Raw genomic sequence first — 24115 nt, 5'->3', positions numbered from 1 at the left:
CCTACTATTATCTTCCCCTTTACAGATGAGAAAATTAAAGGAAAGAGATGTTAAGAGGCTTGCCCAGAGTAACAGAGCTCATTACCGCTGAGGTTGGGTTAGATACCCAGGCAAAGGCCCAAACCTTCATTTGTGGGTGGCACGACCTTTGCCTGGGTTGCTCTGATCCCCTGCAGGAACCATCCTTCTCTGATATTTTTGTCCTTCTAGCAAATATGGAGCCAGACTTTTCTGGAAGGAAAAGAGACCCCTCTAACCTCTAGCCCTTCTCCTGCTGAGAGCAAATTCCCAGGTAAATACCAGCCTCCCAGTTCCCGTTGTGGTGTAGTGGAAACGAATATGACTAGGATCCATGAGGATGTGGGTTTGATCCCTGGCCTCGCTCAGTGGATCGGGGATCCGGCCTTGCCATGAGCTGTGGTGTAGGTTGCAGACACGGCTTGGATCCTGCATTGCTGTGGCTGTGGTGTAGGCGGGCAGCTGCAGCTCTGATTCGACCTCTAGCCTGGGACCCTCCATAGGCCGCAGGTGCAACCCTAAAAAGCAAAACAAAACAAAAAAGATACCAGCCTCAAGCTGCAGAACAGGCTTCCCCATCTCAGCAGAAATGAGCAGGTCTTGCAAAGGGATGGGGGTGCATGGCTGGGATCTTAAGGGATTTCTTAGGCTAATGGCCTGGGAGGAACCCTGGAAGGTTCCCAGCCTCCAAATTAATTGTCTACTGAAAGGCAGGAGGGCAGGTGGGGCAGCGCACCTTAGGTACATATTTGCTCCTGGCCTGACTCACTGCCTTTTGGAAATGGGCCTTGGGTAAAATGTTTACCGCTCCACCTACCCACCACCCCCGCCCCTGCTTTATAGCTCCCCTCCCAGGGAGCAGATCTCCGAGAGCACAGAGCAGCCCTGCCCTCTGTCCACCTGCCTGGAGCCCTTGACCATGGCGGCCCTGGCAGCCACACTATCCAAGCGCCATGCTGCGGCTGAGGGTCTTGGCTCCAACCAGAAAGCCGTGAAGTACTTGGGCCAGGACTTTGAGACCCTGAGGCAGCAATGCTTGGACTCAGGGGTCCTATTTAAGGACCCAGAGTTCCCAGCATGCCCATCAGCCTTGGGCTACAAGGATCTCGGACCACACTCCCCTCAAACTCAAGGCATTGTCTGGAAGCGGCCCACGGTAAGGGGTGGGCTTGCTGTTGAGGCTGGGGATGGAGGGCCCTCTCTCTGTCAGAAGAAGCTGAGGGAGGAGTTCCCATTGTGGCTGAGCAGGTTAAGAACTCAATGCAGTCTCCAGGAAGATGTGGGTTTGATCCCTGGCCTCGCTCCGTGGGTTAGGGATCTGGCTGGCAGCTGTAGCTCTGATTCGACCCCTAGCCTGGGAACTTCCATATGCTATGGGTGCAGCCCTAAAAAGCAAAAGAAAAAAAAAGAAAGAAGTAGCTGAGGGAGAAGTCATAATTCTTTTGTGTGTGTATGTGTGTGTGTGTGTGTGTCTTTTTGTCATTTTAGGGCCGCACCCGCGGCATATGGAGGTTCCCAGGCTAGGGGTTGAATCGGAGCTGCAAGATGCCAGGCTACACCACAGCCACAGCAACGTGGGATCTGAGCTGCATCTTCAACCTACACCACAGCTCACGGCAATGCCAGATCCTTAACCCACTGAGCAAGGCCAGGGATCAAATCCGCAACCTCATGCTTCCTAGTCGGATTCACTTCCACTGTGCCATGACAAGAACTCTAGAAGTTATAATTCTTCACCCTAGGGTCTTGGACCCATATTTCAGATTCCTTCCCTAACCCCCTCTTAATCTTTTCAGAAGCCATGAGGTATAAACAGCACACACAGGCTTTCGAATCAGACACACAATCTGACTCCTGTCTCTGCCTGTGTAGCCTTGGACTGATAACCTCTGTGAGCCTCTGTTTTCACATCTGTAAAATGGTGCTACTGGCATCTTATTTTTCAGTGTCGGCTCAAGGACTGGAGATAGAGCTCAGGACATAGTGCCTGGCATGTAACAGGTGCAGAAGACATGGCAGCAGTTGCATAGGCCCCCCCGGGGCCAGGCCCCCTTCCAGCCCCCTCTGGAACCTATGGGGATGCTCTGGAATGTTGGCAAAATTGAGGTTGGGAGTCATGGTTTTATTTATTTTATTTTATTTTTTTTGTCTTTTTGCCATTTCTTGGGCCACTCCCATGGCATATGGAGGTTCCCAGGCTAGGGGTGGAATCGGAGCTGTAGCCGACAGCCTACACCACAGCCACAGCAATGCGGGATCCAAGCTGCGTCTGTGACCTACACCACAGCTCATGGCAACACTGGATCCTTAACCCACTGAGCAAGGCCAGGGATCGAACCCGCCACCTCATGGTTCCTAGTCGGATTCATTAACCACTGCGCCACAACGGGAACTCCGGGAGTCATGGTTTTGTTTTCCAAGGTCAAGCGTTGACAGCCACGTTTCATTTCCAGAGAGTTTTTTTAAGCCTGCTTCATCTTTTTATTAAAGAAAAAACTATTGGAGTTTAGCTGACTTACAATGTTGTGTTAGTTTCAGGTGTACAGCAAAGTGAGTCAGTCACACTTTGCATCTATCCATTCTTCTTCAGATTCTTTTCCCGTATAGGTCATTACAGAGACGTGAGTATATTTCCCTGTGCTGTACAGTAGGTCCTTGTTTTCTTGTTGTTTTTTTGTTTGTTTGTTTTGCGTTTTAGGGCCACACATGCGACAGATGGAAGCTCCCAGGCTAGGAGTCGAATCAGAGCTGCAGTCTACACCACAGCCACAGCAATGCCAGATCCGAACCATGTCCTCAACCAACACCCCAGCTCACGGCAACACAGGATCCTTAACCAACTGAGCGAGGCCAGGGATGGAACTGGTATCATCTGCATGGGTACCAGTCAGGTTCATTTCCGCTGAGCCGCAACGGGAACTCCCAGTCCTTGTTTTTTTCAGGCTTCTCTGTGTGCCAGGTCCAGGCTAGGCACTGTTTGGGAAGGTGGTTGGGGAGAAACTGAGGAATGAGCTGTGGTCTGAGCGCTGATGGAGATTGTAGGGGAGGCGGGAGCGTGCATATAGAACTGACACCCTTGGCAGAATGAAGGAAGGGCTGATGGAGGCGTAAACCATGGGCGTGGGGACCTGGGACGTTAGGACCAAATGATGGAGAGGCTTATGGGAGGAGGATGCATCCTAGAGGAGTTCAAGGACCCCAAAGAGCTTGAGGGAGGGGGAGATGGATGGGGGAGGGGGAGGGGGAGTTGGAGTGCCGGGGGGGGTGGGGGAGAAGATTTTACTCTGTGACCCAAATCTGTGCCTAGCTTGTCTCCTTCCTTTAAAATTCTTCAAGCCCTCCCCTCCTCAACACCTTGCACGTTTTCCCCCTGGACCATCTTCACCTGGTCTCACTGTCCAGGTAAATACGGTAATTTTAATGCTGATCGGTGCCTGTCCACAAAATGCTATAAACTCCAGAGGAGGAGGTAGTACCTGATTCATGTGGGACTGAGGCCTTCCCATCATTGGGAGTTTTCAGATGAATAAATAAAAGCTTGTCAAAATGTACCCTCTCCGTCTTCGGGTGTCAGCGCAGGAGTCTCCCTTGGCTGCTCTGAGCCAGGCTGTTCTCACACATCACACGGGAGGTACATTATAGGACATCGTTTTATCCTCTCGGGTCTTACAGATGATTGAAGAGACGCCTGAGTTGGTCATGACCCAGATTTGTCTGTACTGGAGATGTGCCTTGGAATCTGGGAAAACCAGCTTATTCCTGAATGCTTCATTTCTTTCTTCCCTTGAGGTCTTTTGGGGTCCTGCAAGAAAGTTGGGGTGCCCAGGAATGAGGTGCATCAGTGAATTCATTTGCTCTTTCTTCCTCCCCTTCCCTCGCCTCCTTTCTCCATCCTCCCTCCCTCATTTCTTTTTTTCCTAAGTGCTTATTTTATTTTATTTTTTTAACTGAATGAATTTTTTTTACATTTACAGTTGTGTAATGATCATTCCAACCCAATTTTACAGCATTTCCATCACAAACCCCCAGCCCATCCCAAACTCCCACCTTAACCCTCCCTCCTTCCCTTCCTTCCATCATTCTTTCCTTTCTTCCTTCCTCTCCCTTTTCCTTAAACTGTGATAAAATACACGTAACATAAAAGTTACCATCTGAGCCATGTTTAAGTGTATAGTTCCATCACAAGGAACACATTTATATTGTTGTTGGCAACTAGGTCACCAACCACCTCCAGAACTTTTTCATTGTACAAAACTGAAACTTGTACTCATGAAACCATAACTCCCCTTTTCTCCTTCCATTCTCCTTTCTGTCTCAATGAGTTTGGCTACTCTATATACCTCATGAACAAGGGAAACCAAATAGTACTAACCAAATGGTACTTGTGCTTTTAAGACTGGCTGATTTTACTTAGTATCATGTCCTGAAGATGTATTCAAGTTGTAAGGTGAGACAGGATTTCCTTGCTTTTTAAGGCTGAGTAATATTCCATTGTATATATAGTCCACATTGTCTTTTTTTTTTTTATATTTTTGTCTTTCTTGGGCAGCACCCATGGCATATGGAGGTTCCCAGGCTAGGGGTCGAATTGGAGCTGCAGCCGGTGGCCCTAAAAGGACCAAAAAAAAAAAAAAAAAAAAGAAGAAGAAAAAAAAGTTAGCAATGGAGAGAAGACTTTGGAAATGCTCTTCAGGCATAATGCGGAGATGCGATCCCCTTGCAAGGCTAGGAATTTTCTGTGGCTCCGGAGAGATTTCCACACCATATGAGTCATGGCACTTCTTGGTTATTTTCTCTTTCCGGGGTGAGCATCTTGAATTATGCTAATAAGGAATGCATAGTCAGCTGAACATTCCATCTGCCTGTAAACTGCTCAGTATCATCCTGGTTCTAATCCTTTCAATTGTCTCCAGCCTTTGTAAACCACTGTTCTCTTCCAAACCAAAGTTAAAATTTTAGCCAAGCTTGGTAGACCTATTAGATCTGAGTCTGTGGAACTTCTGCCATAGGGTCAGTGTGACGTGGGTAATTGCATGTATAGCTCAGGGGCGTGATTTGGGGAACATTAGCATTTTCTATAGTTAGTAGTTGAAGCCACAGGACTGGATGATGTCGCCCAGGGAGAATGCTTGGGGCATGTCATTCCTTGATGAAGTGGGAGCTTGCAGAGGGCTGAGGACCCATTCCAGGGGTTCTCTGATCCTTAGGGATGGGCAGAGGGAGCTCTGAAGGAGACTGAGAAGGAGTAGAGGAGTAGAGAGGTGAGAAAGGCAGGAGCGAGTAAGGACACAGAAGCCGCAAGAGGAAAGTTTCAGGAGGAGGGAATGGGCAACACTCATCGAAAGTTGCGAGTAATTGTTAAGAGTGGAGTGGACACTGCTTCTTCCGTGATTGCTGGGGACTCAGGTGAGAGGAATTTGTGCAGCTGTTGGAGCTCGGAGCCAGATTTCAGGAGACTGATGGGTGAATGGGTGATGAGGAACCAGAGACCCTTTTAAGAAGATTTTTAAAAAGAATGATATAATTCCATTTGCTGCAACATGGATGTGAGTAAAGAAATTAAGTCAGAAAGCGAAAGACAAATACCCTATGATATCACTTATAGGTGGAACATAAAATATGGCACAAATGAACTCAACTACAGAATAGAAACAGGATCACAGATGTGGAGAACAGACCTATGGTTGCCAAGAGGGAGGGAGGAAGGAGTGGGATGGACGGGGAGTTTGGGGTTTGTAGATGCAAACTATTACCTTTAGAATGGATAAGCAGGAGTTCCTGTCATGGTGCAGCAGAAACGAATCCAACTAGGAACGATGAGGTTTCAGGTTCGATTCCTGGCCTTGCTCAGCAGGTCAAGGATCTGGCATTGCCATGAGCTGTGGTGTAGGTCACAGGCTTAGTTTGGATCCCATGTTGCTGTGGCTGTGGTGTAGGCCAGCGGCTACAGCTCTGATTAGATCCCTAGCTTGGGAACCTGCATGTGCCATGGGTGCAGCCTGAAAAAGACAAAAAAAAAAAAAAAAAGAAAGAAAGAGAGAAAGAAAAGAATGGATAAGCATACACAATGGAATACTACTCAGCCATAAAAAAGAACAAAATAATGCCATTTGCAGCAACATGGATGGAACTAAAGACTCACACTGAGTCAAGTAAGTCAGAAAGAAAAAGACAAATACCACATGCTATCACTTATATCTGGAATATAATATACGGCACAAATGAAACTTCCCACAGAAGAGAAAATCATGGACTTGGAGAATAGACTTGTGGTTGCCAAGGGGGAGGGGGAGAGAGTGGGATGGATGGGGAGCTTGGGGTTAATAGATGCAAACCATTGTCTTTGGAATGGATTAGCAAGGAGATCCTGCCGTGTAGCACTGGCAACTATGTCTGGTCACTTACGATGGAGCATGATAATGGGAGAAAAAAGAATGTGTACATGTATGTGTAACTGGGTTGCCATGCTGTATAGTAGAAAAAAAAAATTGTATTGGGGAAATAACAATAAAAACAAATAAATGAATAAATGAGTTTTAAAAAATGGATAAGCAATGAGGTCCTGCTGTATGGCCCAGGGAACTCTCTCCAGTCTTTTGGATAGAATACGATAGAAAAAGAATGTATATGTATGCATGACTGGGTCATTATACTGTACAGCAGAAATTGGCACAGCATTGTAAATCACCCATACTTTAAAGAAAAGTTAAAAAAAGAAGAAGCTTTTTAAGGAGAGGGCTTCTGCCAAACCTCTGTTCAACCTGCTCTCTGCCCTTCCTCTTCCACGAAGCAACCTTGTCTTCCTTTTTTAAAACAAATTGCATTGATATTTTTTGTCTTTCCCTTTTTATGTATTAAAATGTCAAATCTCTGCACCTTTTGTCCACCAAGAGTTGATGTTTATAGACTGGAAACTCTGGAGCATCTGGGATTAGAATTTGCAGCTGTCTACTTTTAGAACCCCTAGTTTGGCCACTTCTGTGTTTAAACTGTCACTAGAGAGTGCAAAAGATTGAAACAAACAAACAAAACTAAAGCTCCATCACTGGAGGGCTAGCTAAATAACTCATTGTACTTATAATGAAATTATAAAGCTCTACGTGTGTTAAGATATATAAGAGAAAAAAAAATGGATATACATGTAAATGTGCTTTTATGTCAAAAGACTTTTTCTGGAAGGATACATAAGAAATGTTAGCAGTGGAGTTCCCGTTGTGGGACACAGAAACGAATCCAACTAGGAAGCATGATCCTGTGTTGCTGTGGCTGTGGTGTAGGCCGGCAGCTATAGCTCCGATTTGACCCCTAGCCTGGGAACCTCCATATGCTGCGAGTGTAGCCCTAAAAAGACAACTAAACTAAACTTCCATTGATCCTTCCTGAGAAAATCAAGAAAGCATCCTCAACAACACTTGCACAGTGGATGTAATTGTTCTATAATAATAATAAAAAATAGTGCTATATACAGAATGGGCTTCAATACCTCCTTGCCCGTCAACCAAGACAGAAGGAATGCCTGCAGGATGCCTCACTCTGTCCCTGCAGAGCCCGAGGGCCATAAGCTTGCCCATGGCAGGTGCCACCCTGAGGTGGGCGAGCTGGGGAAGCAGGGGTCAGATGTGGGCATGAGGTTGAGCTCTGCTCTGGGTGGGGCATTTCCAGACGCCTCAGTGTTTTTATCATGGTCATGGAGTCAAGTGTTTAACAAGTGGCCACAGGGCGCAGAGCATTTTGTTAGCGTGCTAAACACTATTCTCACCCTCTCTCTTCAAACAGGGGTGTGGTCCGAGTGGGTGAGATCATATTTCATCACATCCTTATCTCAGCCTTTGCCTTTCTCCTACCTCCTTGCCCCACCCCCACCTTTTCACAGCCACACACCTACACAGCATGTACAGTAATAAAAATACGGGTTACAACCCGCTCCTGGGCAGATAGCCAGAGGAAACTCTAATTCAGAAAGATACAGGCACCCCATGTTCATAGTGGCACTACGTATAATAGCCAGCACATGAAAGCAACCCAAATATCCATCTGCAGAGGAATGGATAAAGAAGAGATGGTCTATATGCATAATGGAATATTACTAAGCCATAAAAAGAGGGAAAGAATGCCAGAGTTCCCGTGGTGGCTTAGTGGTAACAAACCTGACTAGTATCCATGAGGACACAGGTTTGATCCCTGGCCTCGCTCAGTGGGTTAAGGATCTGGTGTTGCCATGGGCTGTGGTGTAGGTCGCAGACGTGCCTTGGATCCTGTGTGGCTGTGGCTGTGGCATAGGCCAGCAGCTACAGCTCCGATTGGACCCCTAGCCTGGGAACTTTCATATGCCACACGTGTGGCCCTAAAAAGAAAAAAGACAAAAAAAAAAAGAAAGAAATAATGCCATTTGCAGCAACATGGACCTAGAGATTATCACCTAAGTGAAGGCAGCCAGATTAGGACAAATATGGTATATCACTTATATGTGGAATCTAAAAAATGATACAAATATATTTATTTACAAAACAGAAATATACCCACAAACACAGAAAACTAACTTACAGTTACCAAAGGGAAAAGGAAGGGGGAGGAATAAATTAGGAGCTTGGGATTAACATATAAACACTACTATGTATAAAATAGATAAACAACAAGGACCTGCTGTATAGCACAGGGAGCTATATTCAATATCTTGTAATAACCTATAAGGTAAATCTGAAAAATCATACACACACACACACACAACTGAGTCACTTTGCTGTACCCCTGAAAACACAACACTGTAAATCAACTATACTTAAAAATACTGGTCATATGGAGGCTGTGGGCCCCAGCTCCATCTCTGCCACCCCTGGCTGTGTGACGCTGGGCAGCTCTCCTACCCTCTCTGGGCTTCAGAGTCTTCAGCAATAAAATGAGGTTTTTGGGGTTTTTTTTGTGTTTTTTTGTTTTTTTTTTTTTTTTTTTTTGTCTTTTTGCTATTTCTTGGGCCGCTCCCGTGGCATATGGAGGTTCCCAGGCTAGGGGTCCAATCGGAGCTGTAGCCACCAGCCTATGCCAGAGACACAGCAACGAGGGATCCGAGCCGCGTCTGCAACCTACATCACAGCTCATGGCAACGCCGGATCGTTAACCCACTGAGCAAGGGCAGGGACCAAACCCGCAACCTCATGGTTCCTAGTCAGATTCGTTAACCACTGCACCACGACGGGAACTCCCCTTTTTTTTTTAATTTAAAAAAAAATTTTTTTTTTTTAAATGAGGTTTATGCAGTAGATGGTCTCCTGGGCTTCTTCCATGAATTTTGTGACCATGAAGTTCCTTCACCCTTGCCGCCACCATCTCTGGGCATCTTGTGACTTGTGTGTTGTCCCCAACTCCTTTTCAGGAATTGTGTCCCAGCCCTCAGTTTATCGTTGGCGGAGCCACGCGCACAGACGTTTGTCAGGGTGCTTTAGGTGAGTAACTGGGGAGGGTCCTATTTGTGTTGGGAGAGGGCGGATGTGTCTGTGTCGTGAGGCCGGGCAGACTGTGCTCTTAGACTGACCGACCGCGGAATGTCTGTGATCTATCCGTATGGCTTTGTATTTTGGAGATGGTTACTCTCTACTGTGGGTGCGAAATGCTGGAACTGCATTTCTTCCTCCTAAGAAGAGATTTTCCACGTGCTCATGTAGCCCCTTTGAATGCGAGAGTCGGGAGCCAGGATTATAGTGGATAACCACGCGGTGCGATGGTTTGATAATGGTTATCTTGAAGTGGACATGATTTGCCTTGTGGAGTGGCTCTGTCTATATGATTATGACCTGGTATAACAGACGCTCTTGAAATGAGTAAGAAAACAAGAATCCCAGCTTTCCAGCCAAGCTTTCTTTCCCAGGCCAGGGATCCTGGCATTAAGAACCTTTGTGGACTTCCCCTGGTGGCTCAGAGGAAACAAATCTGACTCGCATCCATGAGGATGCAGGTTCGATTCCTGGCCTTGCTCAGAGGGTTAAGGATCCGGTGTTGCCCTGAGCTGTGGTGTAGGGCATGGATGCGGCTCAGATCTCATGTTGCTATGGCTGTGGTGTAGGCCAGCGGCTATGGCACTGATTCGACCTCTAGCCTGGGAACCTGCATGTGGCACAAGTGCAGCCTTAAAAAGCAAAAAAAAAAAAAAAAAAAAAAAAAAGAACCTTTGCTTCGTAACCTTTCACATTCCCTCCAAATCGGGCGCAGTTAGGTTAAGGAAATCATTTGTTTTATCTCGTTTCATAACACCTAGCTGCCAGTGTCAGAAACCGAGGTTCTCCTTGATAGCAGATTAGAGCTGTTGAGCTCTCCAGCCCTCCTGATCCCAGGGCGGCCTCCCAGTGTCTGCACTGAGTTGGACAAGGCTGACATTTCAGGGGATAACAGGGCCCTGAACTGAAATCGCTGGGCTTCCAAAGGGCCAGCCTGTCACAGCTGCCACATATCAAACCAGACACGAAAGCAAGAGGAAACAAGTCCTGCTTGCCATAAATCAGCCAAACAAAATCTCAGCATTCAGGGGGCCCACTCTTGATCTTTCAGAAGACTGCCTGTCCTGTCTTCTTTTCTCGTTCTTGTTTCTCTCCTGCTTAGAGCCCTCATGTTCCGTTCCACCGTCACCACAAGGGTTGTTTTTTTGTATTTTTTTGTTTGTTTGTCTTTTTGTCTTTTTAGGGCTGCACCTGCGGCATATGGAGGTTCCCAGGCTAGGGCTTGAATTGAAGCTACAGCTGCCGGCCTACACTACAGCCACAGCAATGTCAGATCCGAGCCGCATCTGCGACCTACACCACAGCTAACCGGAATGCCCGATCCTTAACCCACTGATCGAGTCCAGGGATCAAACCCGCAACCTCATGGTTCCTAGTCTGATTCATTTCTGCTGCGCCATGACAGGAACTCCACCATAAGGTTTTTTAAAGCTGTTCTCTTAGTTCTGCTGGAAACCTTTATGATTTTGAAAATAACGGGTGTTTATTTTAAATGTCCATTTATTTTCCAAGGTTCTCTGCTTTAATGAGTATAGCCAATATCCACTTAACCAGGGCTCCTGGAGCTTGAGGAGTAAGCTTTGAGAAAGAGTGGGCGGACCCACAGTTGTGTGCCCTGTTTCCCAAAAGCCACAGTTGCTGTGTCCTTGACCTTTGTATAAGGCCTCACAGAGGGGCAGCATCCTGACCTTTTCTTGTTCTGGATAAGTGTGCCGTGCCTTTTTCCAGCTAAATGTTTAACCTAATTGAGTGGGTGTCTCGGAGAAACACAACTTTAAATCTAGGCTTTTAACAGCTTCTTGCTGCAGATGCTTTGATTTGGGGGAAACAGGTATTTAATAAGTGTCTTTTAATGGATCGACTTGGATAGACCTGCTTTTGAATGGCTTTAAGCTCAGAGAAAAGAAGAGCGCCAAAAAGGGGCCTGAGCGTTACCATGGTGAGCGTGCGCTGCCAATGATGGAGCCGGTGGCCGGCAAAGCAGGAAGAGGAGCCTTTATGCACATTCAAGCAGATCTACATACATGTTCTAATGTGTACCCCTTTCTTGTCTTGAAGGCAGCTCACTGGAAACACTGCTGGACACCTGCCATTATTAGCTAGTATTTCAGTTGATAAAATGTCTTGGAGGTCGTCTCATGTTAGTGCATGAAGAGCTTTGTTCTTTTGGAACCACTCAGCATACTGATTCCACAGTGCCATGTGCCCCAGTGCATTTAGCCTGTCTTGGATCCACAGACACTCGAGTTATTTTCTCTCTTCTGTTATTGTACAAAATGTTGCAGCGAAGGTCCTTCTGGGTCAGGGTGTGCGAGGGAGGGTATTTGTCAGCAGGCTTGAACGGGGGCTGCTTCAGTCATGGTGGACTAGCGTTCCCTTCCATTTGAGTCCTACTGCTCAGAGCCCTCGCGTTCTGTCCCACTACCACCATGGCCCATCTACTCTGAGGAATGGGCCCGGGACAACCATTTACACTTTAGTGTGAATTGGAGTCTGTGGGTTACAGGAGGATTTGTGTGTTGAACATTATCTCAAGAGTATGAAAGAATGGTACTCTTACACCTTCAGTTATACTAAGCCTCACTAATCTATTTCCTTTTGGTATGAATGCAGGCAGTGATGCACCGTGATAGAAATCACTGATTGCCTTCACATTACCTATAGTTGCAGATGTCTGAAAATACCGCTTATACTCATCATGACCTCATAATTATGCTGTTTATTATGGCCCACTCCAAATCTTTTATATAGAATGTTAATTAAGAAGCTGGAGGAGTTCCCGTCGTGGCGCAGTGGTTAATGAACCCGACTAGGCACCATGAGGTTGCGGGTTTGATCCCTGGCCTTGCTCAGTGGGTTAAGGATCCGGCGTTGCCATGAGCTGTGGTGTAGGTTGCAGACGTGGCTCAGATCCCACATTGCTGTGGCTCTGGCGTAGGCTGGTGGCTACAGCTCCGATATGACCCATGGCCTGGGAACCTCCGTATGCCGCAGGAGTGGCCCAAGAAATGGCAAAAAGACAAAAAAAAAAAAAAAAAAAAGAAGAAGCTGGAAACTTACTCTATTATAATTTTAAAATATATTGTGATTGGAGTTCCTGTTGTGACTCAGTTCCTGTTGTGGCTCAGTGGTTAACAAATCTGACTAGCAGCTCCAGCCAGGGTCCCCCCAATGTGCAGGGCTCTCCGGGCCACACCCATCATGAGGGAGTAAGTGGGAGTTCCTGGAGGGCACATCTGCGGTGCCCATTTCCAGCAAAGGCTCGTGGTTGGCGCATTGCCCAGGGAACGGCAGGCACCTGCTGGTCCCTCCGCTGCCTGGCCCAGCACGGTCTGTCTCTCCCTTGCATGCTGGGCCATCCCTGTCCCTCTGGGGTCCTATGATCTCAGAAATAGACTCTGTCCCACCACAAAGTGCACGTTTCTGGCTTCATTCACCCCACACAGTAAGTCATGCCTCTGGTGCACCTGCCAGAAAGCCTTTGGTCATTGGCTTTAGAGGTCAAGCCCCCACAGCTTAGGGCAAATGGAGACTGTATTGGCTCACCCCACTGGACCATGGAGAGAGATGGTCAGCGCTGGCCCGGGTAAGCCTGGATCTGGGGACTAGGTGTTCCCAGAACGCTCTCTGCCTATCTCGTCTCTATTGGTCTCTGGGGTCGGCTCTGCCCTCTCCATGCCATGCAGGCTCCACGCAGCAGAAGAGATGAGCACTCTCTTCACCCCGGGAGGATCGTGAACCAGCTTTGCTTTGAGACAGCTCAGTAAAAATCTCTGATTCGGTGGTTGGGGTCTTTGCCCCTCCTTGGGTTCTGTCATTCAGCGGGGTACGGGGCTGTGTGGTTGGCTCAGCCTGGGTCATGGGCCTGCTCTTGGGACTATGAGCTTCTTCCCAAACCACAGTGGAGTTCTCCAAAAGGAGGGGGCAGTGGACCAACAGAAAGAGGAGGGTGAACCCCAACAGGCTGGTCAGTGGTAGTGACAGGGTCTGGCCAGACAGTGCCCTCCCTGCCTCAGGTCACTTCTACTCCTTGGGCTCAGTGGCCCTGCTGTCTTTCCCCGCCCACCCTGCATCTGTCGCCCCTCAGGGCTCCTGGACACACCCCTTCCGCCCTTCTCTCTCCAGATCGGATCTGCCACCAGCAGTGCCTGGTTCAGCACCCTGAGTGCAAAGAGCCCCCCAGAGAGCCCCCCGCCTTCATGGTCTGCTGGGGCTGCACCACCTCCATGTGCACAGCTGTACCGTGGGGATGTCACTAAACCCAGCCTGCCAGGTGCTTGTGATGAGTAGAGAATTGACTGGGCTCCTTGTCCTCCAGCAAGTAGGCACCAACAAGGGTGGAAGTGGATGTAGTCGCCAGGGCCCCTGGCTGTGTGCTTCTTCTGTGTGTGCTTCTTCTGTGTGCTTCTTCCCTGGGGCAGAGCAGGGCTCCATGAGTGTTTATTGAATGTCTGATCTGCTACATTCATGATGAAATCATGAAGGAGTTCCCTGGTGGCTCAGCAAGTTAAGGATCTGACGTTGTAACCGCTGAAGCTCTGGTCACTGCGGTGGCGTGGGTTTGACCCCTGGCCCAGGAACTTCTGCTGCCAAAAACATATGAAAACAGGGACAGCCTCAATTGGAGGTGACTTGTGTTTTTCTTCGTTTCTTGCCAGTACTGTTCTTGGCAGTCAGGCTGAGTCAGGCATTGAGAATCAAAAGAGTCCTGGCTGGAAGTTGACTGTGTCTTTATATTTAAAGGATTTGCAAGGCAGCTTCTCTACTTATCTGTCCTCAGCTCACTGACGCTGCTGGGAGAAACATGAAAGTGTTCGAAGGTGTTCACTGGTCCCCGACAAGGAGGGACATCCCAGGGACAGAGCAGGAATGACATTGTCCCATTGTCCCAAAGCCCTGGAGTGGCTGTGGATAAAGGGACACAGGGAGACCTCCTCCACCTTCTGCTCGCTGGATCCTGTGGCCCCCTGAGGGAACTCAGCTCTGAGGCCTCTGAATCAGCGGGTCTCTCACAGGCTTGGCAGGACCTGCTAACCCACCTGGCATGCAGGCTCTCTGCCCTTACCTTAGGGCGTCCTTGGGCGGGGAGACTCTGAGACCAGGTTATTACTTATGCCTGCGTTTAGGAAAATGCAGCAGTATTTGACACCTCTTTGGGCATCTTTTCCACTTGCTGCTTTCTGGAATGGGGAAGAGGGGATTTTCTTCTTTAACAAATGAAGAACAGAGACTTGCAGAACTTTGATAGAAATTAGAATGCTTCTGGGAGTTCTGGTCACGGCTCAGTGGTTAACGAATCCGACTAGTGTCCACAAGGACACAGGTTCGATCCCTGGCCTCATTCCATGGGTTAAGGATCCAGTGTTGCCATGAACTGTGGTTGCAGATGCAGCTCGGATCCCACGTGGCTGCAGCTGTGGTGTAGGCTGGCAGCTACAGCTCCGATTTGACTCCTAGCCTGGGAACCTCCATATGCTGTGGGTGGGGCCATAAAGAGACAGCACTATTCACAATAGCCAAAACAAGGAAACAACCCAAATGTCCATTGACAGATGATTGGATTAGGAAGCTGTGGTATATATACACAGTGGAGTATTACTCAGCCCTAAAAAGGAACGGAATAATGCCATTTGCAGCAACATGGATGGAACTAGAGACTCTCATACTGAGCAAAGTAAGTCAGAAAGAGAAAGACAAATACCATATGCTATCACTTATATTTGGAATCTAATATATGGCACAAATGAAACTTTCCACAGAAAAGAAAATCATGGGCTAGGAGAACAGACTTGTGGTTGCCTAGGGGGAGGGGGAGAGAGTGGGATAGATTGGGAGCTTGGGGTTAATAGATGCAAACTATTGTCTTTGGAATGGATTAGCAAGGAGATCCTGCTGTGTAGCACTGGCAACTATGTCTAGTCACTTATGATGGAGCATGATAATGTGAGAAGAAAGAATGTGTACATGTATGTGTAACTGGGTCGCCATGCTGTACAGTAGAAAAAAAATTGTATTAGGGAGATAACAATAAAAATTTTTTTAAGACAAAAAAAAGAGAAGAAATTAGAGTACTTGTGAATAACAAATGCTACGGCGTTTATCTGGACTTTGGATCTAGTTTATTTTCCATGCAGAGCAGGATTAGTGAGAGAGATGGGCTTTCTTTTTTTTTTTTTTTGTCTTTTTGCCATTACTTGGGCCGCTCCCGTGGCATATGGAGGTTCCCAGGCTAGGGGTCCAATCGGAGCTGTAGCCACCGGGCTACACCAGAGCCACAGCAATGCGGGATCCGAGCCGTGTCTGCAACCTACACCACAGCTCACGGCAACGCCGGATCCTTAACCCACTGAGCAAGGGCAAGGACCGAACCCGCAACCTCATGGTTCCTAGTCGGATTTGTTAACCACTGTGCCATGATGGGAACTCCCAGGCTTTCTTTCGAAGGGTTTGGTGGGTATCGGGGTTTCTCCTTTATCCAGCCACATCCCCCCTCTGTCTTCTACTCCATGTTTGTGCTGTGGGTGCTTATCTCGCTCACCCTCCTTTTTCTGGTGACCTGGCTTTTCTCTTGACCTTTTTGGAATTGATGTCTTTTTCAACTTTGTTGTCTAACGTGAGTAGTGTTCGAGTGTGTCTTCTCATTTTGTAAAAGGAATGACCGGCTGGCTTCACGTGTCTCGATGGACAGAACAACAGTGACCTGAACCGAGGCACCTTCTCAGATGCAGCCCTCACATCGATTTTTCCTCCGTGAGCCACGATCCCCCACCGAGAGGGACCTGCCCTCTTGGACCAGGGGCTAGGCGCACACTGCCCTCAGCAGTCAGGGCTGATGTCAGCATCTTCACAAGCCTTTTTCTAGACACCTTTTGATCTGTAGCATCCTTCAAGGACTGGGGAGAAGTAAATCAATTCACTAGGACGGAATGGTTACTTTTAATGAGCAATCAGGGGAAGCCTCGGAGAATGCCAAGGCCTAGATCCCCTCACTGGTTCGGGAGAGTGCAAAGTCAGACATCCGGGTGGCAGAAAAGCTTCACTGGCAGTGCCTTCCAGCCCAGTCATAAGTGATATGGGGAAGTTTGTTCTTCTCCTACTTTTGGTGATTCCCTTTCTTTGTGGCATATTTTCCCCTTCCACTTGAATCCTAGTGCTTAATGCCCTCATGGTCGGTCCCACTGTCACCACTGTCCTCTCCATTCTGAGGAGAGGGCCCAGGACAACCATTTACACATTAGTGTGAATTGGAGTCCATAGGTTGAAGATTTGTGCATTGAACATTATCTTGAGAGCATGAAAGAATTGTACTCTTACATCTTTGCTTATTTATTTGTTTAGGGTCACAGCTACGGCATATGGGGTCACATAAGAGCTACAGCTGCCAGCCTACACCATAGCCACAGCCACAGCCATGCCAGATCCGAGCCACATACCCTACACCACAGCTCATAGCAATGCTGGATCCTTAACCCACTGAGTGAGGCCAGGGACCAAACCGGCATCCTCATGGATGCTAGTGGGATTCTTTACTGCTGAGCCACAGCGGGAACTCTCCATATTGTTACACCTTTAGTTACACTAAGCCTCACTAATCTATTTCCTTTTGGTATGAACGCAGGCAGTGAAGCACAGTAATAGAAATCATGGATTGCATTCATATTACAGTTGAAGATATCTCAAAATGCCACTTATACTCATCATGACCTCACAATTATGATGCTGTTTTTTAGGCCCCACTCCAAATCTTTTATATAGAACGTTAATAAAGAAGCATGAATCTTACTATGTCATAATTTTTAAAACATTCTGATAACTGTTTCCATATACTTTTTATAGTTCTATTATTTTTTTTTCTGTGCATTAAGAAACATTAGTCTGGAGTTCCCGTTGTGGCACAGCAGAAATGAATCCGACTAGCAAGCATGAGGTTGCAGGTTTGATCCCTGGCCTCGCTCAGTGGGTTAAGGATCCGGTGTTGCCATGAGCTGTGGTGTGGGTCACAGATGAAGCTTGGATCTGGTGTTGCATGGCTGTGGCTGTGGCGTAGGCCGGCAGCTGTAGCTCTGATTTGACCCCTAGCCTGGGAACCTCTGTATGCCATGGGGGCAGCCCTGAAGAAAAAAAAAAAAAGGAAGCATTACTCTGAGATCTGATCTTGGCTTTACTAAACAGCCAAAGGGCCCAGGCACAGGAAAGATTAAGAAGCCTGCATTAGAAGAATGTCAGGCTGCTTCTGCCAGGGGAGAGTTCTTTTTGGAGCCAGGAAACTTTGTCAGCCCTCTTCAGTTTTGCTAAGCAATGTCCTGACTATCTCTCACTTCCTAAGGGAGATGCAGAAAGTGCAGGGCAGCCCCTCCGTCCCCAGGAAGACAAACTCTTGCCCTTGAGGTTACTGACCTGCTCCGGAGGATGCATGTGGCGCAGGCCAGTGGGGGAAGCGCTCTCCCAGCTCCATCTTGGCTGAACAGCCTGAGGTTTGGGTCTAAAAACTAAGTCCCAAGGTATGGCTGATTCCTGCTCGGAGGGGAGCTGTCTGAAATACTTCTGTCTTGTATTTTTACCTTTTTTTTTCTTTTTCTTTTCAGGGTCACAACTACGGCATATGGAAGTTCCCAGGCTAGGGGTTGAATTGGAGCTGCAACTGCCAGCCTACGCTGCAGCCCCAGCAATGCCAGATCTGAACTGCCTCTGTGATCTATGCTTCACCTCACAGCAATGCCGGATCCTTAACCCACGGAGTGAGGCCAGGGATCAAACCTGCATCCTCATGGATACTAGTCGGGTTCTTATCCCACGGGGCCATACCAGGAACTCACTTGAGGACAGTAATTTGAACGTATTCCACAGACCTTGCAGGAGCCCCGCTATTAGGACCTGAGCCATGCCTCACTATTCAGGGCACCCCTCTCCCCTCCCCCAGCTTAGGGTTCCACTTTGCAGGACCCCACCCCCTGCCACAGGGCCCAAGGAAAATTTCTCCCTCAAGGGTGTGAGTGTTGGGCCCTGCCAGCTCTCTGACTTACTAGGAGTTACTGCTGGTTAAAGAGTAGGCAAAGAGACCCGGGGCCAACTGCAGATCGTCCAGTCAATGGACTGCAGGGGATGCAACATTGGGTCCCCAAGGCTACGGGGAGCCTGTGCAGGCGGGGTGCTGGGACTCCTCACGCTAATGATACAGCCAAGTGGTGCAGGAGCCAATGGTGCAGGAGCAGGAAGCATGAGGCTGCAGGCCGTGCTCGGGCCTCCATGAAATTCAGCTCCGCCTTGGGCATTTACTAGAAGGTCCTATGAGAGCATCTGGGGCTGCAGTTCACAGGCTGCACCTTCAGTGCCCATCACCCTCGGGACAGAAGCATGGGTCCCCCTTTTTCCTCCCCTGCTCTCTCCTCCTCCCACAAGAGCCTGGTCCTCCCAGAAGCAAAGCCATGTCACCTGCTCACTGGAGAAAGGACAGGCGCCTCCTTTGGTTCCAAGAGGCCACACTGATTCCAAGATGCCATTGCACCTGTTTAGGCCATTTTACCAGCCCTTCCCAGATGCCCCTCTTTCAGAGGCTTCCTCTTGGCCCTGTCACTTCCTGTCCCTACCCTCTTGCCGTCTCCACTCTTGCCCCTTTGCTGGCTCCTCTAGGCCAGGAGTTACAATAGGGAGGACTGGGGACTGCGGCAAAGTAGAGAACACACCCTGTGGGGGTGGGGGGAGCCGTGCTCCAGTTGGAACCAGGTGTTACTGCGAGGAGCAAGGGGACCCACTGCCACTGCCCTCCCTCTCAGAGCCGCCCCCTCATTCCTCTCTCCCCCACCTTACTTTCCCTTCCTTCCTGGCATTTCCTACCTCTTGGCACATGGATTTAATTATTGTTTGTCTTCCTCTCTAGAATGGAAACCACAACATCAAGGACTCCCCCCCACACCCCCGCTGTTGTATCCTTAGGGCCTAGGATAATTCTTGGCACAGAATAGATGCTCAGTAAATATTTGCAGAGTGAATATAGAGAGAAATTTTGGCCAGATTGCACAGTTTTTGAGAGAAGCCAGAAATCTGCTGGTTTATGTGAAACCTCCCAATGGAATCCTATCAATCCCTGTGCAGGCCAGCCCGGCGCAAGCCAAGCAGAACTGATCTGCAAGCCCCTGGTGACTGGTTGATCCCTGCCACGCAACACCGAGGCCCTGCTGGGCCCGAGTTGTGACCCTGACCCTTTGGACTTTCTGCATTCAAAGTGGCTTTCACCCTTCTGAGCTTCTGGGACTGCGGCTGGCTGGTTCTCCTTACTTGGGTCTTTGGAGCAACCTGTTCGTTTGTAGATGAGCCCCAGGCGGGCCTGCACAGGCTGCTGGTTGAAATTGCTTTCTTTGTGGCTGCCCGCCCACCGACCTAGCCAGGGGCCCTCTGCCCCCGCCTCCTAGGAGTTCTGCTTCCTTTCTGTCTCCTTTTGCATCTTTTTGCTCCTAGGCATGGGAACTCTGGATAATGAACCCAGCCTAAAAACACCTTGTGTTCTGTTCCAAGAGCCTACTGGGCTCTTGGGCATTTTATTATGGGTTTATGGATTTATTTCCTCTAAACATTTATTTTTTATTTTGAATGATTTTTATTTTTTCGATTATAGCTGGTTTACAGTGTTCTGTCACGCTTCTACTGTACAGCAAAGTGACCCAATCGCACATACATATATACATTCTTTTTCTCACATTAGCCTCCACCATGCTCTGTCATGACTAGATATAGTTCCCAGTGCTATACAGCAGGATCTCCTTGCTTATCCATTCCAAAGGCAATAGTCGGCATCTGTGAACCCCAGATTCCCAGTCCATCCCACTCCCTCCCCCTCCCCCTTGGCAACCACAAGTCTGTTCTCCAAGTCCGTGAGTTTCTTTTCTGTGGAAAGGTTCGTTTGTGCCGTATATTAGAGTCCAGATATAAGTGATAGCATATGGTATTTGTCTTTCTCTTTCTGACTTACTTTGCTCAGTATGAGAGTCTCTAGTTCCATCCATGTTGCTGCAAATGGCATGATTTTGTTCTTTTTTAGGGTTGAGTAGTATTCCATTTGTGTGTGTGTGTGTGTGTGTGTGTGTGTGTGTGTGTGTGTACACACACACATATATATATATCTCACATCTTCCTAATCCAATCATCTGTCGATGGGCATTTGGATTGTTTCCATGTCTTGGCTATTGTGAATAGTGCTGCAATGAACATGTGGGTGCATGTGTCTTTTTTGAGGAAAGTTTTGTCCGGATATATGCCCAAGAGTGGGATTGCTGGGTCATATGGCAGTTCTAGATTTAATTTTCTGAGATATCGCCATCCAGTTTTCCATAGTGGTTGTATCCTGGGCATTTTCTAGCTGAGCTCAAGTCACCTCATTTCTTAGGGCTGGAAGGGCTGGAAGGCCATGCTTGTCTCTCTGGAGACTTTCTGTGATGCTGTGTTTTGTATTTGACACCTGTTGAGGACCCGCACGTACACTTGTAAGCTTCAGGGCCTCAGCCCTGTTTTGGGGGTACCGCAACATTTACAGTCACTTTTGAAGGGGACATTTGACAAGCCGGATCCTCCGCCCCAGCACAGCGAAGGACCAGTTTTTACCTCCTCGTGTGGGTTTCTGTCCTGGCCAGAGCTTAGTGACGACTCGCAGCCCTCATCCTTTTATTTCTCTCTCCACGAGAGCCTGGCTTCTAGCATTTGTCTTATTTTTGACTCCAAAGGGATAATTAAACGCAGTCAGCAAGCCACTTCCTTGAAACTGGCTCCGAGATATATTTACTTACATAAGCCTCAAATGTATTTACTTACTGATTTTTTTTCCCCGCCAGTGAATCGATTCCATTTTTATACTCTACTAAGAAATTTCCCTGTGAAATAGCCTGAAAGTTATGATCTAACGTGGGAAAGGGGGGTGGGGCGGGTAGGAAGTCCTCCAGCAGTTTCACGCCACTGAGCCTTATTCCTGCAACAATAGGAGAAATTAGATGAGAACTGACCTGGTGGACTCCATGAACAACTAGAAAGGAATTCTGAAATAATTTGAATATGTTCCCTCAACTGTGAAGTTTTTCTTTCCTTCTTTTTCTTTTCCTCCCCACTGATAACTTAGAAGGTAAAGCCGATGGCCTCTGATTCAAAAGATGACCTGCCAACCTTTCTTATTTTTTCCCTCTTTTTTGAAGTCCATTAACTCTCAGGGATGCCCAGCAGCTCCTGGCAGCTGAAGAGCCCCCCAGAATTGTCCTCGGCGAACGCTGCCGCATGTTCTGTTGTCAGGGGTGAGGGGCTCCTGAGTAGCCATGGGAACGGGGAGTGGAGGTGCTGCAAAAGTGGCTTATTCAGTGTGCTTTATTATCTGTAGTACAGCTTGAAAGGAGCGATTTGGAGGATATAAAAAGTATAGCTGCCATAAGGGCATTGCACTGCTGTTGCTCCGAAAAATACCGGTAGGATTTGGGGTTAATCTTTGAAACTGTATTGGCGACACTCCACCCAAGGTGACTACAGCACCTCAGCCCCTGCTGAGAATGTCTGGACCCCTGCAAGGCCAGGGATTCACGTGCTCTGGGGTCTTGCTTCGAGGACAGTGGCAGATACAGCACGAGGTGCAGATGGCGTGGCAGGTTCAGGAATGGTTAGTAGCGGGATGATTCCGACAGTGAAAATGTGGCTTATCAGACATTCGGATTTGTCAGAATCGGGAAGAACGTTCATAGCTCCTTTCCTCATTTTACAAGTATTTATTGTGTCTTTTTTTTTTTTTAATGTCTTTTTAGGGATGCACCTGCAGCTTATGGAAGTTCCCAGGCTAGGGGCTGAAACCGAGCTGCAGCTGCCGGCCTACACCACAGCCACAGTAACACCAGATCTGAGCAGCATCTGTGACCTACAGCTTTATGGCGATGCCAGGTGGCAGGGACCAAACCTGAATTCTCATGGATATACTAGTTGGGTTCACAACCTGCTGAGCTACAGTGGGAACTCCTGTGTGTGTGTGTATATATATGCATATATATATATGTGTGTGTATATATATGCATATATATATATTTTGTATTTTTAGGGCTACACCCATGGCATATGGAAGTTCTCAGGTTAGGGGTTGAATCTTGAATCGGAGCTACAGCTGCTGGCCTACACCACAGCCACAGCAATGCCAGATCCGAGCTGTGTCTGCCACCTACACCACAGCTCATGGCAACACTGGATCCTTAACCTGTTGAGCAAGGCCAGGGATGGAACTCGTAACCTCATGGTTCCTAGTCGGATTTGTTTATGCTGCACCAAGATGGGAACTCCTATGTATATTCTTAAACATCCCTCTTGCTACAAATAAGTCCGTTTTGCTCAGTATCTAATGATTCCACACAACAAACTGAAGTTACAAACCAATTTTGCAAATAAGAAAACTGAGGATTAGAAGAGTTAAGGGTTTGGTGCTTGTCACTCAGCAGACAAGCTGGGGCCTGCGAATTTAAATCTGGGCTTTCTAAGGGCAAAGTTCATGTTATTTATTTAATTTTTTTTTAGGACCGCACCCCTTAGCCTATGGAGGTTCCCAGCTAGGTGTATAATCAGAGCTATAGCTGCCGGCCTACATCACAGCCACAGCCACTCCAGATCCGAGCTGTACCTACAACCTGCACCACACTTCATGGCAATGCCGGATCCTTATTCCACTGAGCGAGGCCAGGGACTGAACCTGTGTCATCATGGATACTAGTCAGATTTGTTTCCACTGAGCTATGGGGAGAACCCCCAAAGGGCATGTCATTTTGACTCTTCTAAGTTTGTTGGCTCCCTGTGGCAGGGACCATATCTTTACATCTCCCACGCCCACTGCCCTACAGGAGAAATGGTTGCTAGGTGCTGCTAAGTGAGATAACATGCAAGAACCACTCCTAAACCCAAAGGAAGGGAACCTCCCAAAGATGTGTTTTCCGAGGAGGGTTGGAGGCTGGTACGAGATGGGGGAGATTTGCTAAAGGGTTCAAAGAGGATTGGAATGTAAATGAAGGTTCTGCTGGGGTGCAGGGGGTGTTTACACGGCTGATTCACTCAGGCCCCTGGCCCTGGCCAGCCTGAGCAGGTGCTGCTCCAGGGAGTGAGGTGGCTCATGGGAGCAGCTCACAATAATCTCAGAGTAAATGAGCACCCTGAAGAGGTCTAGAGTCCATTGCAGAGCTGGAGCCAGATGTCCCCGGGGCTGGCAGGCTTCTGGGCTCCAGGGCTAAGCCTGGGGTAGGGGCAGAGCACGTCTGTGGGATGGCAGCTGGCCACAGAGGCTGCAGGGTGGGGGCAGTGGGGACCCAACAGAACTGTCACCCAGGATCAGAATTGATACCCCCCCCCAGCTGGTGGAGGTGAGAGCTGCATATGCGTGATTTGGAGGGAAAGAAGGACGGTAGAATGATGTAGCTCAGACGGTCTGCAGGAGATTGAATGGTCACTCCTCCGCATCCGGGTGGGCTGGCCTGAGTCTAACCATTCAGTCTGGAGACAGTGAACGTGGGAGCGTTGTAAGATGAGACCCTCCTCCATCACGGATGCTGACCTCGAGGGGCGACTCAGAGCCTTCCTCTGGCTGTTACAGGTTTCTTTAACCAGAGGAGACA

The 24115-nt window shown here is 48.2% G+C and overlaps 1 protein-coding gene across 1 annotated transcript in view; it reads left to right on the top strand.

Moving 5' to 3' along the window:
• The first annotated feature begins 924 nt into the window (after window positions 1-924).
• CAPN8 (calpain 8) overlaps window positions 925-24115 on the top strand; it is a 66605-nt gene continuing 43414 nt past the window's right edge. Inside the window, exons 1-2 of the mRNA XM_047755312.1 lie at window positions 925-1174; window positions 9389-9458. Coding sequence (XP_047611268.1) covers window positions 938-1174; window positions 9389-9458 — 307 coding nt within the window. The 5' untranslated portion in view covers window positions 925-937. The remainder of the gene's footprint in view (window positions 1175-9388; window positions 9459-24115) is intronic.

The sequence above is a fragment of the Phacochoerus africanus genome, chromosome 12 (assembly GCF_016906955.1).
Source record: "Phacochoerus africanus isolate WHEZ1 chromosome 12, ROS_Pafr_v1, whole genome shotgun sequence".
In the NCBI taxonomy this organism is placed as follows: domain Eukaryota; kingdom Metazoa; phylum Chordata; class Mammalia; order Artiodactyla; family Suidae; genus Phacochoerus; species Phacochoerus africanus.
Note: the sequence above shows the minus strand (reverse complement) of the source record. Positions and strands in the feature narration are given on the sequence as shown.